Below are 18,526 nucleotides of genomic sequence, written 5' to 3' on the forward strand. Positions count from 1 at the left end.
CCATCTCTGGCTCTGGCCCTCAACTGGACAAAAAAGTTCAACTGCACTTCAGCATTTCCCCCCCAGTTTTCTCCTGGTATTTAAGTCTTTGCTGGCATAAACAGTTTTGTGTTTAAATGAAAGGCTTTTGCAAGTCCCCTTCTAGGTCTCATTTCTCTCTGGAGCTCCAAATCAGGAACCAGGATATCTCTGAGATGCCTCATTTGGAGATGAATAAATAGTCCACAGAGTAGCCCCTCACCTGGTGCTGAGTAGATCCAGGAAATGTATCCATAACTGCCCTGAAACCCACCCTCCATCTCCAAAATGAGTAATGAAGAGGTTTGGTATAGTAATAAATTGATGTATATGTGTCCTCCAAGATTGCGCTTCTAACTCTGTACCCATACAGGATTGAGCACAATGGGACTCCTGGGAATTCTTGCCAGAAACAGTAACAGTGAGAACAGGAGCACAACAGACACAACTAGCTGCACAATGTACACTGGTATAGCAGGCATGTATTTCACTTTGAAATACAATTTCAGCTTGTTTCATGTTTGCATAAAGGTCTTCCAGTTCCTGTCTGGAAAGTTTTAATTCTGTGCGATGAAATTCCATTAAACTACTGTGGTGCTTCTTATCAGCTTCTACTTCCTACAGTATTTATACTCTATTTTCATCCTTGCCTTAAATGCTAAGGACTGACAATCACTTTGTGTCTAAAGCATCTCCTCTAAGGCTGTGATTTGCTTTCGTACTCATGTCAACCTTCCGATTATTTATTATTATGAACTCTACTTTAAACTTCCTCTTGTTGAATAGCAGGACATGAAATGTCAGGTATCATCAGGCTTCAGTCTTGGAGCTGAGATTTGCTGAATAAAAATAAATATCCCAAAGTGCAGGATTGTATTTTTCTCTTTGATGCTTAATTGAATCTCTATGCTTTCTGGGATATGTTACATCTTCCCAGAAAAGAAACAATTTATATTATATTAAATGAAATTCCTAAAAATGATTCTTCTCTGGACTAATTTTAATTTCTTCTCTGTCCATAAGGAAGAGATAATTTGACAGCAGAAAAGTGTTTTGGTCATGCTTTAAAATAACTGATTTATTTTCCAATTCTGTACATTCTGTTTTTTTCCAGAGTAATTTCAACAGGATCAGTCAACAGTGTGTGCTGAAGTGATCACAAGCTAGATTTGCTTGGGATTCCCTTGTTCAGAGCTCAGTCCCAACATGGATTCCTTTTTCTTTATGCAACATTTTGCCAAAGAACTTAGAACTTTTATTGTTATTCATCTTCTTCAAAAGGAGATACAGAACACATATGAAACATGCAGAGCTGACATATCCAGAAGTTAGATGTCTGTCTATCCACACAAATGAGATGCAGCAGTAGCTGTTCCAGAAGGTTTGTGTTTGCTATGCTGTCCATATGCCTCAATACTGATCAGAAAGGATCACCTTTACTGAAAAGCAGCAGAGCTCTCTCCAAATAGCTTTCTAACTTTCGTCTATCAACATCATTAGAAAGTGCTCATTAGTGCAAATTGTGATGATAGTTTTTAGAGTATGAACACCTTGTAATTTGGAAGGGGGCAGAGAGAATATACTAATTCCAGTGCATCCACTTCAGACAGCTTATTAAACCATGCATTTCTGGCCTTTAGTAGACACCAAACCACTACATGACAATCATCGGTCTTACATTGTCTTTTTCTTGCTTAGTTTTTACGTTATTCTGTTTTACTGACTCAAAGACTCTTTTCCTTATTATCTAACCTTGGACATTCTAACTGAGAATTATACATGGAATCATAGAATCATTTGGATTGGAAGGGACATTAAAGACCAGCTTGTTCTACCCCTTCCCACCATAGGGAGGGATATCTTTCAACAGAACAGGCTGTTCAAAGCTCCATCCAACCTGCCCTTGAACATCTTCAGGGATGAAGCACCCACCGCTTCTCTGGGCAGCTTAATTCAGTGTCTCAAATATGATTTGATGAAGCTGAAAGCATCCAATAAACTTTTGCAGGAACTCTGATTGTGATGAGCTCCAACTGGATTGGAGTGTAAGGTCACAGTCATGGGAGGTATCTACCAACAGCAGCATGGAATGCTGCTGAATGCCAATGGAGAAGCCATGACATGGAACCTACAACCATCCTTGCTGAGCAATGAGTGGCTTTATCCAGCATAATCAAGGTAGTTAATGGCAGAGACTGACTGCACAAGTATCACCCTGCTGATATTGCAGTAGTATCCTGATTAAAAGTAGGAATAGTCAGCAGCAGAGGTATAGATTAAAAAATTATGAGGCTCCTCCTTTCAAAGTAGAAGACAAAATTTGGTAATCTGAGACTTAGTGATACAAATTATAAATTCTCAGTGATATAAGCAAACATGCTAATTGCTCAGTCATCCTCAAAACATCATATTTGAACAGTACTCTGCTTTAAACATGGAATTTAGTATCTTGTGGTGTTGTGAAATTTTTCAAACTAGTCACATTAACATGAGCCCCACTGACTCCAGTACAACATTGCTGTTTTCAGTCAGAACAGTCCACAATGCAAAGCATAACTGATCCAAACAACAATAATTGTTGAGCTCATGGTGTGACTGCTGAGGTCACATTTGGGAGATAGGGAAGAATGTTGAACTGAAACTGGCATGCTGGGAATTAGCCCTAATCATTGTAGGAAATAAACAGGGGATGGAGTAGTCTTCCCACTGCCCTTTGTAGGGGTCCATAAATTTTCACTGATTACTGCTGATACAAGAGAGAAGCTTTGCTCATCACAGAATGCCTAAGGTCAATGACAACCAGGGACTGCTTGTTACATGACTGGACACACACTATTCTCAGCCTGAGACATGACTTAATCAGAGCAAATGCTTTGTGATCTAATGTTCAGAGACAGACTGATGATATCACTGCTTCCACGGGTTTTGTTCAAGTCTGAAATGACAGCTAGAACACAAGTTTTCAGTTCCTTCAATCCTCCCTTTGTGTATGACCAAGACTGCATGGACTGCTGCAGAGAAGGGGTTAAAAGTAAGATCCTAAATACATCCCTGAGCTGACAGAAGTTTGATGAATCCCTGGTTGGCAAGGAAAATGTCCTAAAACAATTTTTCAGCTATCAGACTTAAAGCAGGAATCCATATTTGAAAGGTAAGTTGTATTTTCTATCTTAGTGGGAGTTCTCTCCCTCCCTTTATTATGTCCCTTTCATCTGCTGAGCACAAAGATACTTGGACCTTTGAAGAATTGGACTCGCCACAAAAATAACTGCAGCCTATTTCAACTACTATCTTTTTTCCACCACATCAGGGTCTCCTTACACACATTTTTAATAAACAAAAGGAAAGGGAGTAAAAGGATATTCAAATGAAAGCCTCCCTGAATACTTTTATTTCAAAGATTTGGGCAGATTTTAGTCTTTTATTGCATTTTTAATAAAAAGCTTAGAAGACTTTAAAGGCTAAGTTCATCTTGGCAATGGGTAGACTAAAATCTGCACTCATGAACTCAACTACATGAAAAAAATCTTGTTTTTGACAGTGATAGTTCTTATTAACACTGTTGATTCTCTAGATTCACTAATTTCTTCACAATCCACAAAGCAGATATCTGCCAGGCAGAACCTGTGAGAGCCTTGTGTGTGCACTGGGCTGCACATACTTTTCCCTTTGAGAGAAAAGTTACTTCTCTCCGAACAAAATGGAGATCATAAGTTCAGAAATCAGCATGTTATGCTTCTGCAAGGCAGAGGACAAAATTCCTGCTGGTACAAAACATTTCCTGGCTTTCAACGACCATTAAAGGACCAAAATAAGGCTTTCAGGGATGAATCTGCAATTTAGGTATTGAGCCAGAACAGGTTTTGATGGTATCTTCTGAAGACCAGCTTTGAATAAACTGTGCTGCGGCATTCACCAAAATTTCAATTGCCCCAGACTAATGTTTCTCACAGGTCTGCCAGGGTAGTGAGATGAACAAGTTAGAAGCTGAGGGAAGAGCATTCAAGGTGGCCTTTGATTATGTAGCTGCGTCTGGTGACTTTTTCTTTAGTAATAAAGATGTTTATCAATTTCAGGTGTTGCATCCTCAGGTTTAGTTCTCTTTTTATTCCTCATGTGTTTTAAAACTAAGAAAAAGACAAATCAGCAACTTCTTAGGTATTAAAAGCAGTCTTGGTCTGTAGTATGGTACAAGCCTGTACCACATCAGAGTTGACATTATAACTATCTTTTACAGAGACATTTTTACCCCTGAAGAAAACGACTGTTTAAAGGAAGACTTATATGAACATTTTCTAAGGATGGATTTTTATCTCGGTGGCCTTGGGCACGGCACAAAATTAACATGGGATTCTGTTTGCAAAAGTTGACACCAGTAAGCCCAAGGAAATAAAAATTTATCACAGATGTTGTGTTAGCCATGGTGCTGCTTGAACAATGGGATATGACACTGTGTGATAAAATGTATGAGAACTGCTTCTGTGACCGTATGTGTGTGTGCGTCTATGTGTGTGCAATAGTCTCCTGCTAAATTCCTAGAGAAAAAATGACATTTCAATGTAAAGGTACATCTACTTCAGCTTAACTCTTTAAAAAGTTCATTCTTCATGGTCTCTTTGTCTATTAATTGGAATAGGGAAAAGATGCCTGTTTCAATGAACTGTACCAACTTTGTGGTGGAGAGCTCTGTTGCATGATACTTGAAAGAATTTCACCATTGTTAATTTATACAATGAAATTGATATTAAAAAAATCATTCATTACCATTAACTGATACAGGGTCTTAAACCTAATCATTGTTTGTGAATAGCCTTCAATTGATCCATACTCTGGCACAGTAAATAGGAGCTTTTCCACTGACTTCAACTCACTGTGCAATAATTTATAAGAATATAGCTTCCCTGCAACCAGAGACACGGATTCACACACCATGCTAGTTTTATTTTAAATGCAACTTTTCAACCTACTGAAAGTAAGTAAAGTCAAGGAAGGTGGGTAAATACCTGGTCGTCTGCTACCCTGTGGCTACCCACACTATCTCCCCACTGTGCTTAGAGGAGAGGTTTATCTAGGAATACCTGCCATATGTAGTTCTCCATAACCCGGTAGCAAAGCTTGATAATCTGCATTTCCTTAAGGCAAATTTTAAATGCCTAAATATTTTTGTGATTGTAGACCTTCACAACAAAGTGTGTCAGTAAGTCACTGGGAAGCAGCATCTCATCCCTGCTACAGTGGGGACAGAAAGGCAGTCATAAAGTCAAATGGCGTATACTCAGAAATCCACATTAGCAGCAGAAGTGATAAGAGGAGCTACAATAGGACCAAAGTACTAGATTTCAAGAGATATGGTCATGCAAGCTCAGCCTCAGTCTCTGGCCAGGCACGCTCTCTCAGTCTTCAAAATGTGATGTAAGACAACATAACTTCTTACATCTTTACTGAGCCCCAGCTTCCAGTTTCTAAGTCTTATCATTAAATGTGCAGCCCATGATTTTATGTCTCCACTGGCAATTTAGGACTAACACATACAAAGTACTATTCTTATTACTGCTCTCCTCCAATGTATTTTAAGGCTCTGAAGTACTGGTGCCTGGATGTCACCTGTGCATAAACTGCATGAGTCATTACGAATGAGTGATGGAGAAAGGATCCTTATCTCCATGCAAGTCAATCTACAACCATTATCAGCTGCCCAGAAAGTCAGTACACTTAAGACACAAATAACATAATTTCTATTGCTGCTTTGTATATTCAACTTCACAATTATTTGAATGAATACTGCGCACATAAAGATGTCAACTACCAAAGACAGAACAGTATGAAAATCACTGGTTTAAATTTGAGAAGAGCAAAGGACAAACTTAATTATTTTAATAATGATTTTGCATCCAAGCCTAATACTGTTCTGACGGGCCTGGGATTATACTGATGCATCAATGAGATCCCTCTGGTAAATGGTGCATTCCCCCAACGCGGAAGACATGACTCACCTATTCATTTGACTGAAGTCAGCAAACATGTCTTATGGTATGTGGTCTGCGGCCTCTTGATTCGCCAGAAATAGTTGGGCCAGTGTAAATAGGTCAGGAGTGAGACTGTATCACATAGTAAGTTCTGTTTCATGCTGCAGCACAAGCCATTTCCTTGTTTCCACTACACTCAGACAGTAAGAGGGTAAGAGACCTGCTCCATAATGGCTTCATTAGTTGCCAGATAGGGCCCAAAAGCCTGGGATACAGAAGATCTGTGAGAGCAGACTGGATGAATGGGGTTAGGAGCAGTGGTTCCTTAATTCCCTTTCTTTTACCAAGCATTTCCTTGGACTTTTTAGCTGAAGTGGGTTATAAAGGACTTTTTCAAATTTGCATATGCAACAGTACTAAGATGCAACAGGGAAGTGATTTAATTATCCCATGGAGAAAACAAAATACCACTTTTATTGCTCAGTACAAGTTGTCTCTCAGAATTATTTATGCACCTTTGTGTAAGATACTCTTTCTAGTATTTGGGAATCAGTCAAAAAAACCCAATGTATATTGAGGGAAAGTGATCCTACAAAACTGTCCCTTGCACAAAAGGGTGTAATATGTTTGAGAAGCATTTTCTCAGAGTTACAATTCTGAGGTAGTATGGCAGCAGCTCTGTCTCAGCATGTCTTGGCAGTAGGTAGACAAATAAAGCAAAAAAAAAAAAAACCCAAACCATCTAGCTGCTTCTTCCTACAATGCAGTTCAAAATGGGAATCTCTCACATTTAAGCTGGCACAGCTTCTCTATGAAGGCTAAGTAGAATGAAAAAAATATAAACAGGAAACAGGAATTTCTGTAATAGTAATGTTTTGTGAAAAGTGAGGGTTTTACCCAGTAATTTCTGTTCTCTAAGATTACCACTAAAGGCAGGTAAAATCTACCTTCTTAGCTGAAAGATCCAGTCTAAGGTTCAAAGAGTCTCTAGTTTTATTTTCTACATATGACAACCCACAGACTACAGCTACTGCTTCCATACTGCCTGATAACCTAAATGGATACAGCATACAGCACTGTAGACAGGTGCTATTCTTAACCTCAAGGTGGTAAGAGCTGGAAAATCCACTATGCCTGCTCATATTCTGGGTTTTCAGATAATTATGCTGTTTCCAGGGTATGTCTCTCCATGTGGCTTATGAAAGGGGCCATCCTTGGCACAAATCCATGTGGGCACTGGTGTATACATTTCACATATGAGGACTGAACACAGTCCTAACTGCATAGCTGAGCTGAGGGTGATTTCTGCAAGTACTTAGCTCTTTCCCTTAGTAATTCCTCTGTTCTGTTTGGTCCTGTTTTATAGGACAATAAAAATCTGTCCCTTTAAGACCCTCCTACAGAACCTCCACCCCAGTGGGCTGGGCATTGTGTTATTACATGCAGTAGCATGCCTGCTCACTCTATTTTAATGATGCAAGAAAAGTAACACATATCCTGTGAGTAAATCTATCTTTCAAATCAAGTCATCAATTCAGTGGAAAGGTCTGCGCTAGAAATGGAAGTTTACAAATCATCTTAGCTGTGATTTTAGCTGTGAGGCACAATAACCTGAATGTTACAAGCATTTCAGTGAGGAAAAAGGTCTTGGAATGATGCTCAAGTTTGTCTCAAATAACTTCATGCTGCCAAAGAAAGTTTGCACTAGATGGATTTATAAAAGCAGTATAAGGAAAGCTTATAAATCATCTGTACATGACTCTGCAGGTTAACAAAGGGAAAGTGAATTCGGTTTCCACATTGAAATAAGCATTTTTCCAAATCCATCCCTGCAATCCCCAAACCTCTGCACAAACACAGAATAATGACTCAATTATGAACTATGCTACAAACTACAAATACATGACTACCTTTTCCCTTATGGTGGTTTAAAAACAAAATTCACAGAGTATGGAATTGAAAATGTTAATATGGGGAAGGGAAAAGCCTGGCACCAAATTTATCTTCCCTTCAATGTATGATATCTTCCCTATGTACATCTGCAAAAGTTTTGATCAACGTAGTTTCAGCCCCAGGCAAGTAGAGTAGGTCTCCTCTTCTGATTATTCCTCAGTCCAGTCAATTTTACTTTATGACAAGCTTCTAACACCCAGCCTAAATGATGATTGTCAAAAGGGTTTTCTTATGTTCTCAGCACCAGTTTATTCAGTTTGCCTCATCCTTGGAAATTGCTCTCTTAAAATACTTGCAAACAGTTAACCTGACTTTCTTCACTCATGATAGTAATTCCTCAGTGAAAATGTTGTTTACGTAATTTTTCTACTATATCCACTCTCCTAATAGCTTTTTTTTTGGTTGCTTTGCTAAAAATTCTTTTAATTTCATTGCCTATACTGAGCTGCCCTGGATTTCTGGCCTAGTTCCACTACAGTTGTGTAAGGTATAGAAACTGTTATTGCTGGGGTCTCTTCTTTTGTGAGCACACAATACAGGACAAAATCCAAAGGCTGATGCTCTGTAGGTTCTGACTATTCAATATATTCCACTATTTCTCAGTGCGGTCTTATCTAAGAGCTGATTGCATTTAGAAGAAAAGGGTCTTGAACAGTTTTTCCTTAGCCTTCAGTTCCCATACCTGATGCAGATTTTGAGTGAGATGCCCATTCAGAGGAGGAATGAAGGTTGCTGTTCCAAACCTCTACACAACTGCCCATAAAAAAATCTGTTTTCTTGGTAGCTGCTTGTACTAATAAATACTTTTACTCAGTAAACTTATTTTTTAGTTAGTAAAAGACAGTCTTTTAATATGAACCTCATGAGGCACTCTTCCTCCTCTAGCCTAGAAAAGCACAAGCTTTGAATTCAGAAGGGAAAGGAGATCTGACAGATTACCGAATCGTCCTTCTTTTTTACAGCCACTAAAGATTATTTAGTCATCTCCTAAAAATCAAAACAGACACTTCAGTGGCTACTGGGGTTCATCAAGAACTATCACCAGAACAAGAAATTATATGTGGACCATCACTTACATTAACAGCCATATAATGAACAATAGCAAGCCTAGGTGGCTTTAATGGAGTTACTTCTATTACTCTATGCTCAGCAATGGTAGCAGAATTATTTACGTAGTTGAGCTACGGAATTTCTCCTTCCAGCCAGGCCTTACATGTGCTTCACTGGAATACATCTGTAGCACATTTTTGCAGATCTACATCTAAGTATTTCACAAAATTTAACAAAAGACCAACAGTAAGTCAGCATTGACGTTACCAATTGAACAGTCGTGGCCAGTCCAGTTGGGATCGCAGCTGCAGAGTCCAGTATCTGGGAGGAAGGTCCCATGACCAGAGCACTGATCCAGACAAGTGGCTCTTGGGGTCTCACAATTTGTTCCTCCCCAGCCAACCGAACAGTGACATTCTCCTCGGACGCACACGCCTCGTCCTGAGCAGGTAGGATCCATGCAGTCCACTACATGTGAGAAGGAAGAGGAAGAAGACAGAGAAAGCAAAGGGGAATTTCATATAAAAAGCTATCAGACTGCTGTCTACACAAACATTTACACAGTATCTGAAGGTTTCAACCAAAAAGCCCTGCTGTGAACAAAACAGATGCTTCATGCAAGAAGTCAGTGGCCCTAAAAGGCAGTGAGACCTAAAACACCTATGTGAAAAACAGAGAAAAATCTAGTGATGAAATACATTCTTTTATGCAGGTCTGCACTAATAAGGGATCTTTCTGGTAAGAACAGGCTAATATCAATTAAAATATAATAAGAATAATATTCTATCATACACATAGTGTGTCTTCATTTATTCTATTAGAATAGCCTAAATTACTATTACTAATGAATTTGAAACTGAGCCCTACTTTTCTGAGAGAGAATTTTGCATAAAGATTCAGCAGAAGCTGACATTCTTATTCAGCAAAATACATGCTTAAATTGAAGAATGTGCTTATATCTATACAGGTTTCATGGAGACTTAAAGAAATTTCACACTGAAATATATCCACAGACAGTTTTTCTGGAATAAGGATTAAAATAAACCATGCCTTTTTTTATAATGGTGTTCTTCTGGTTTTATTTTTGATCAATTAATGCTCTTTTTTAATGTCTGAGGTTTACTCCGCCCCCTACAAAGAGGCACTTTCCTAACAAGATCGGAGACCATTTAGTTAGGGGTATAGCAATGTAAACCAAAAGACCAAATGTACACCCCCCCTGATTCCTGAGTTATGCCTTTTGTAGGCAACTGTCAGCTGCTCTGCCCACAGGGGAATTTCACCCAGCAATTGAAAAATATGAAATGCACCAGACACCCTCCCAGAAAAACTGACTGGAGGAGTCAATCGTCTATTTATAGATAAAAACTGATAGGACAGCCTAGAGAAATTCTTCCCGTCTTTTGAAACGGTGTGTGGCAGTTCCCTGGGGATTGGTGACAAGTGTCAGTCTGGCTAAGTAGCACAGGAAAACTGTCCAGTTTCTGGCTCTGATACAGAAGAGCAGAACATGGCTACTGCACACACGACAGGTTTGTGGTTCAATTTTTACCCCTGGAAAAGCTAATAAGAATTCCACTGACCTGTTTAAGATCCAGAAACCTTAAAAGGAAACACAACAGCTGCTCTGATAATTCCCTGGATTCTCAAACCCTTCTGAGTCTGACAAGTAATGGCTCAGTTATTACTGTCCCAAGGCATGACAGAGAATTTTCTTTTTTGTTTGATTCCTGGAGCTCTGCTCATAGCTGGAACAATCCTCAAAAATTTTAAGAGGCTGGAAAGGATGAGTCCATAAATCTCCTTCACTGTTAGTGAGCTGGGAGTGAGGGTGCCAATTTTAGCATGAGATCCTTGAAGTCCTGGCCCTGTTCTTTCTCAGCAGTAATAAGTATGAAAAGGACTAAGGGACAGAGTAGCAGCCTGGTCGGTTCTCAGCAGATGGTTTGAACATAGAGAACAAAGATCACAGGCTAACTGACAAGAGGCTACCTCCAGGCAATTAATCATCCCTTCTGAAGGTCAACTGGGAAAAAGGTGAGTTTTACAGAGGCCTCCATCACAGGAGGCAGACAATCTGCTATCTCAGCTCTAACATAGACGATTTTAGGAGGGGAATGTGCATGTCAGAACCCCCCATTTATCATAATCCCAAGGCCATTTTTCATGTTGAAATGAGCCCTTTCAGAAAATGTCACACACAACGGACACTTTAATCTCAGCCTCACTGGATCTATCTCTTTAGGCTTTCTGCACCATTGGAAGGGCCCTGGGACAGGATTACAGGCTTCTACTTTCTTCTTGATCAATTGCTTAGTGGATTTGGAGTACAATGGTATATTTTTAGGGTGTTCTGCTTGACAAATTTAGCTGCTCAGCTCTGAGAGAAGCAGAGATGAGGAGCTGGGCATGAAGACAGAGCTGACAAGATCTAGTATACCTGGAAAAGAAAAAAAAAATTGTATGTCTGTGTTGTTGGTTGGAAAATGTCCCAGATGGCCAAATTCTTGGTTGGAAAATGCCCTGTTTATAGTTAATCCTTGTGCAGAATCCTTGCCAGGGAGATAAATAATGTAGCAAGCAAGGTCAGTGCCTCTTCTACACTTTTCCCCAATATGCTTCATGCTTCATTGGTCACACAAGTTATTAGGCTTATTCGGTACCCAAAGAGTAACTTCTCATATTTCACTTCTTAAATTTTCTCCCCTCCTTGCAATGCCTCGCTGGCTTAGGCCATGCCTTATAAAATGTGGGGTCAATAAACTAAGGAAAGAGAAAAGAAAATCTCGCATAGAGATTGTTGGCTGATGTTTTATAAACATTGCTGAACTTCTATGGGGGAAAAAGAAAAGGCAGAAGAAACCCTGGAATGAAAACCCATTACAAACGTGGACCAAACAGAGAAGCTACGAGAACTGAGAAATAATAAAAAGTAATCAATACCAGATGGCCCTTCTTAGAAGAGAAATTAAAGAGTAAAAGCAATTTAAAAAATAGTATAAATCAAATTTTTTACTAAATCTAAATATGTATATATATGTTCTCAAGATTTCCCACATGGCATATTTCTGAGCTACTTCCCCCCCCTCACAACATAATACAAATTATGCCTTGAGTATCAAAAACATGCATGCTTGGAAAAATACTAAACAGCCCATAAGAAAAAACATGTTCTCTTTGTTCTTCCTCCTTTTTCAAGTTTTGACCTAGTGGGACTGACACTGTCCCCCACTACAGTGATAACACAAAATAACTGAGCAGTGCCTGGCTTTTCTGCTTTAAACATGACCAGGGAAATAAAGGTTCCTGTTAGAAAAAGGTCAAATCTCACTCTGATTTACACACATTAAACACTTCTGGCTGGAGGCACAATCAGGATCTTTTCATTTCTGTTTATCCAGTAAAGATATGATCTAGTAAATAGGAGGTCTACAGAGATGCTTTAAAGATACTTTAGTAGTCACAATCTTTGGGTTTTGCATGTCCCACAGCTTCACTGAATTGTGCTTTAAGCTAAAATGAGGCTTTCACAAGAGATGGCTTATTGTTACAAGAGCTGATACTGTCATCTCTAACATTTACTGACACTGAAGCCATGCTACATCAGAGATGTCCCACTCCAATACATTTAACACATCAAAAGAATTGCTAGATTAGATGCCATTTGAATGTCTGAATCCAATTCAGCCTATTTTCATTGCCTGTAAAATAAAGCCATTTCAGATAAACCTTTATTCTGCATACATGAAGACAACCATAAATTAATTCAAGTCGTTGTCATTCTTAAATGTATCAAATGATGTCTTTAATCTATCAAGCGGTGAAGAGGCCTTATATATGTACTTCTGGAAGTGAAAATTAAAAATAATTATTTACTAAGTCACCATCATAGAATTCTGAGAATAGTTTTCAGAAGTTTTGAACATTATTCTTTAAATAATACACTTTTGGATATATATTTATACTTTCTGAATTATTTATACACTTGCAAAACTGTCCACTTTTTCATTTAGTAGTAAGAAGCAGACACAGACTAAGAAAGATAAAGGTTTATGTTGGCAGGTGAGTTCTTGCACAAAAAGATTAAAGATATGTACTAAAAGCAGCCTTACATCTAAACATAAATGATAAATATTTGGGGGGCTAACGTGAGAAAAAAGCTATGTAAGAGTCATTAAAATAATATCTGACTTTGACGCAGAAATTAATTCAAGTCCTGAGTATTTTTAAGCTTTTAAAGCTGAAAAGAACCAGGGACTTTCACACACCACCATATTGTGTATGTAAGCAGCTGAAATTGCTTGGCATAGCGCAGCAGAGAAGAAAGCACTGTAAAAGTAATTATACGTTTAGATGTGTAAATGGAAACGATGCTTTTATAAGAACATTTGAACATATGATTAGATGTTCTGGTCTTTCAACTACATTCTTCTCTCTGAAGCATTTGATGGCTTTTCATCCAATTATTGAACAAGTATGATAGCTAATGAGGAGTTATGACAACATATCATTTTTATGTTGTATCCATCTATTGTAGCTCTAAGGTGCCTATTATTGTTCTGTTTAAGTGCCAGTCCGATTCTGAATTGCCTCCATCCATATAATTACAGAACAACAATCAAAGCAAAAGGCTAATTGAATGCATCTTGCAAATACCTTCTTCACAGCTCTCGCCTTTGTATCCTGGATTGCAGATACAGGTGCCCATGATGCATGTGCCATGGTTATTGCAGGAGACATCAATGCACTGGTTGGTTGGGACATCACACTCTGCTCCCTTCCAGCCACTGTGGCACAAGCACCTTCCTTTCATGTACTGCCCATTTCCACTGCACAGCACTGGGCAGGACGCTACGGACAGACAACAAAAATCGCATTACAACAAATGGAAAATAATTTCAAAAAAAAGCACAAGAGCCCAGCATGTAATTTACATTCTTCATGTACAGTCTTCACCGGGGTATACTGCTGTTTGTTTTGCCAAAACCAAACCTTTTATATGGATGATACCGAGCTGTTAACTGTATTCTCCTATGAGTGTTTAAAACAAACAATGCCCTTAAGTTAGACTATTTCCTTGCTCTGTGTCTCTGATATCTTTTTTCACTAACTAAACTCAGTTTTCTTGTATTCTGATTTCACAATGTACTCATGTCTTCTTTCCGGAGCACCACTGACCTTAGATTGCTTATCATTATCCCTGACCTGCTGCCAGACTTTCCTTGACACTGTCTCTGCTGTGGATTTCAGTGGCACACAAATCACTCCCCTGTTTTTTTTCTGAGTTAACACTCAGCTTTATGGGTTTCAGTTACTTTGCTCAGAGCCCAGAATGCCACATTGAGACTATTTCCCTGATTTAGCTCATGTCATACCATCAGCTATCAACTTCCTTCCCTGAAAGGGTTGTCAAGCACTGGAGCAGGCTGCACAGGGAAGTGACTCAGTCACCATCCCTGATGGAATTTAAAAGATGTGTGGATGTGGCATATGGGGATTTGGCTTAGTGGTGGACTTTGCAGTGCTGGGTTAATAGCTGAACTTGATGAAAGGAGTTTTAGAGGTCTTTTCCAACCTTAACAATTCTATGGTTCTAGTGGAATGTCCAGCCCCCATTTTTGGTTATCACCTCTGCTGGACTCGATTCATCTACCAGCCACAAGGCAAAATTGGCCTCTACTGTTTCCAAGCTCATTGTAATAAAAGCTGTATAAATCTATCCTCTGAAATTGATGTAATTTATAAAGGATTTTTAATTGTCCTTGTTTCCAGCAAAGTCAGCTGACTCTCAAGGCCACCCAGATACAGGATTTCTTCCCTGTGATAAAGGGAAGAAGAGGAAGATGACAAGCTCAAGCTGTGGCATGATGGATCCCAGGATTAAGCATTTTCAGAGCCAAATTTGGAAACTGCCAGGCAGAGTTGGATGGGCTGAACTGAAGGATACAGAACAGGTTCCCCAAGGAAGCAGAGGGCATCAAGGACCAGACCTCAGCCTCCACAACCAGAGCTTTTTTGTAATCACTGCTCTCCAAGCTTTCTTCCAGCTCCTTTCAGATGATGCCTTCTCTTTATTCCATTCTCCACACCAGCCATATTATGTTTCTTTTGTCCTCTGTTCTGATTCTGCCAAGATGCTGATTTCAGTCCCTCAGAAATAAAAGCCTTTTCCTGTACACTCTGCTTTGAAACTTGCATAAATCCTGCTCTCTTTCATTTTATTTTGCTGAAACTCCACTGCAAGGACATATATGAAACACAGACTGCTCTTGTTCACTGTTGCACATCAGCCTTAGGTAAGAGCAGCTGGCCTCCTCATCTGCCCCTCGGAAAGGCAATTTATGAACAATTTTATGCAGGACAAATGTGAAATGAATATTCCATTCTGCTGCTTAATCCAACTGGATTAGGCATGTGATGAATCCTTTTTTGCTTTGTTCCTGACTTTGATTATGTGTGGGAAGGGGGTATTACATGATTAAGGAAAGCTTTCCTCTCCTTCTCTTCCATCTTTTCAGACAGTAGTCTCACAAAGTTTATCATGAGTGATTTCCACATGTCCTTATAGTCAAGTTTGAGTCTTCCAGAACTACAGCAGCCTCAATAAAATACAAAGTATTGCCAACTCTGACTGTTAAACCAGTTTGATATGCAGTGAACTGTATTTGCCTGACGAAGATAAAAGAGGTTTAGGAAAGAAAGGAATTTGGAAACTGTTATTACTGAAGACCACTCTGTTCACTTTAAAGGAAATGTGCTGTCGTGGTGCGTTGCAAGTGCATAATTTGCAAATGGTATCTACCTATATAATATGAGACTTAAATTGTTTAAGATACACTGTGTTGTGTGCATAGTTCACAGCACACTCTGTAATTTCACTTTTCAGCTAAGTGATGGAATTTTCTGCCCCTCCCATCTCAAATTTCAATGCTCAGTAATGGACATTGTTCTTTCAAAGCACTAGCAAGGGGTAGTCTGCAGTTCTTTTCAACAAGAAGATAGAATAACTACCTCAGAGGTTGCTGAGAAAGACTTACATGTTTCCTGACAAGACAGTTGATCACTCAGTAAAAGATCAGATAAATTAGTGTGCAGCGAGACTGACACTCCACAGAGCCTTCTGTGGAGAACACCTTCAGCATCACCTGGAAAGTACTGCTACAAATGTCAAGGTAATGGTGAGAACAAGACTACCCCTGTAGCATGCAATAATGAATAAAGACAAAAGAGGTTTCTGAATTTTTTCTCCTGTTACTTGTGCAACTCTTTTCCATGTATAAAGATATATAGTTATTATTTGATCATTCATATTCCAACAATGTATATGATGGCAAAATTATAGTAATTCTCTAGTGTGGTAATGACAGCAGCAACCCAAATGCATACTTTGTTTTTTGCAAAGTTGAGCATCAGCGAGTAAGATAATTTGTTTGTTTACTTTATACAGAACTTGAGAAGGCCACCTCTCGTGTCCACAAAAACCTTCAAAAAGCCTATGGAATATACCTCTGGTGACTTGCTCTCATTTATTTTTTTAAAAATAATTGGTTAATAATACATTAGTAATTCACCATTACTAAAAAGAAAAAGACTTTTTGCTCCAGACTTTCCCATTCATTTGGAGGGTGAAGTACAAGGCTGAATTGAAATAAAGGAACACCCAGGAAATCCACAGAATTCTTCAATGTGAGCAGGAACCTGCTTATTTAAGGATTACTGCTCCATATAGGGATTGTGAAAGGCTGCAGATGGATACCGTAACAGCTTTACACATGCTGCCTTTTGAGGGATTTGTAGGTCAAAAGATGAGTCTTGGATGCCCCTGAAAATCAACAGGAAGTCTGCGCTGAAATCCTTGGATCTCATGCTCAGGGCAACATGATCTATTTAACATGCCCAGTGAGTGGACATGCATACAGAAATATAAATTTGGCATTCCAGGTATTTTTATGTCTTCCTAAAGACAGAGTGCAACCTATGATCTGAACCCAGACGATTCTGAATGAAAAGACAGAGTTTAATAAAAGGTGTTCATAGCAGCTAAAGCATGTGCTCTGGTGAAATGGGAGACTCGCATCGCTCCATTGAAAAGCCTGAGAAAGTCCAGGGTAGCTTGGGAGGAGAGGTGAGCTCCTCTGAAAGTGGATTCAGAACAAGAGTTTAAGTACCCTGACTCACAGTGAAGAAAGTTCTTCTTCTCCACAGACTCTACAGGGAGCCTTGGGGGAAACAAGCCCTGAACTTCTGCCCCTACTGAAAATTAGGAGGTGTGAGCTGGAATATGCTATGGGACATGGAAAAAAACTCCTTTTGTCTCCAGCTCTAGGGTTTTGAAAAGGAGCTTGGAAATGCAAACCAAGTGTAAGGAAATGCAAACCAAGTGTAACCTGAGTCAGCAAGAAGTTTGACAGAACAGCTCTCAGGGACACAGCTTGCCACATCCATCTTGCTGGGCTGTGAACTCTGAAACCCCGCCGGGTTCAGCCCGGCCTCTGCCTTGGCAGGGAGCTCCCGCCCGCCGGCCCTGGGGTGCGCGACTCCTTATCTCTGTCTCCTGCCTGGCTGCTGGGATGTGACCCAGCTCAGCTGGAGGGAGAGAGGGCTGGGGTTGGACAGAGTTTAGCTCTCTCTTGGGAAGGCGCCAGCCTGCTTTCCAAAGCAGCGATGAGCTGGGGTAAAGGCCTGACCTGCAGCCTCACCGCAGCTCCTTGGGTGGGCACTAACGTTTTATGCTACCTCCCTCCCCAGATTTATAAATCTGTACTTAGTTTGTTGGACCGTTTGAACTAAAAAAAGCCTTGGAAAGGTTGATGCACAGTATCCTGTCATTTCCCACATGCAAGGTTTTCATATCTTGGTTTGAAATGTGTTCTTACTAAAAGTATTTCAGGTTTTTTTTAAATGTTTGAATAACCTAAAAAATTCAGGCCAAAGAAAACCCTTCCAAAGTCATTTATTAAAAATACTTATCACTTGAGCAGAAAAATGTATTATACTGTTTACTGGGGTAAGTCTCCTTCTCAGTCCTCCCAGTGTTTATACTTTTGGCCAGAGTAACCAGTGTTCCTGCCATTATCCCACTCCTAGCCTTATGCTAATGCTGCCCTATTCCCCACAGCCAGGCTCAGGCAGACTTGCCAGGTACTTTTTGTATAATCAGTATCTTAAAAGAAAGTATCATTATAGTGTCATACCACACCATGATAAAAGTGCTCTGCTAAACAAACCACAATGTCACATTTATAAGTCCTGTTTTCTAAAGTCACTTAGAGAGAGAAAATTTCCAATGTGACATTTTGCCTGTCCACAAGCAGCCCAAAGGGGTTGTGCTGTTGCTAAGGGCACGGCAGTCACAATTAGTAAAGAATCATAGTGTCATTAAGGTTGGAAATGCCCTCCAAGATCAAGTCCGACTCTCTTAGCCCTCTACTGCCAGCCCACCACTAAACCATGTGCCTAAATGCCACACCTACACTCCCAGAGATGCTGATTCCACCACTCCCCTGAGCAGTCTGAATGCTTTGCTGAAGGAATTTTTC

At 39.6% G+C, this 18,526-nt stretch overlaps 1 protein-coding gene across 14 annotated transcripts in view; it reads right to left on the reverse strand.

Moving 5' to 3' along the window:
* Positions 1-18,526, reverse strand: part of TENM4 (teneurin transmembrane protein 4) — a 1,541,819-nt gene that overhangs the window by 133,563 nt on the left and 1,389,730 nt on the right. For all 14 annotated transcript variants that reach the window (XM_031505163.2, XM_077781310.1, XM_077781309.1 and 11 more), the window contains 2 exons: positions 13,644-13,838; positions 9,255-9,455 (listed from right to left, as the gene is read on the reverse strand). In XM_031505163.2, coding sequence (XP_031361023.2) covers positions 9,255-9,455; positions 13,644-13,838 — 396 coding nt within the window. The remainder of the gene's footprint in view (positions 1-9,254; positions 9,456-13,643; positions 13,839-18,526) is intronic.

Source organism: Lonchura striata, chromosome 2, assembly GCF_046129695.1.
Source record: "Lonchura striata isolate bLonStr1 chromosome 2, bLonStr1.mat, whole genome shotgun sequence".
NCBI classification, from domain to species: Eukaryota; Metazoa; Chordata; class Aves; order Passeriformes; family Estrildidae; genus Lonchura; species Lonchura striata.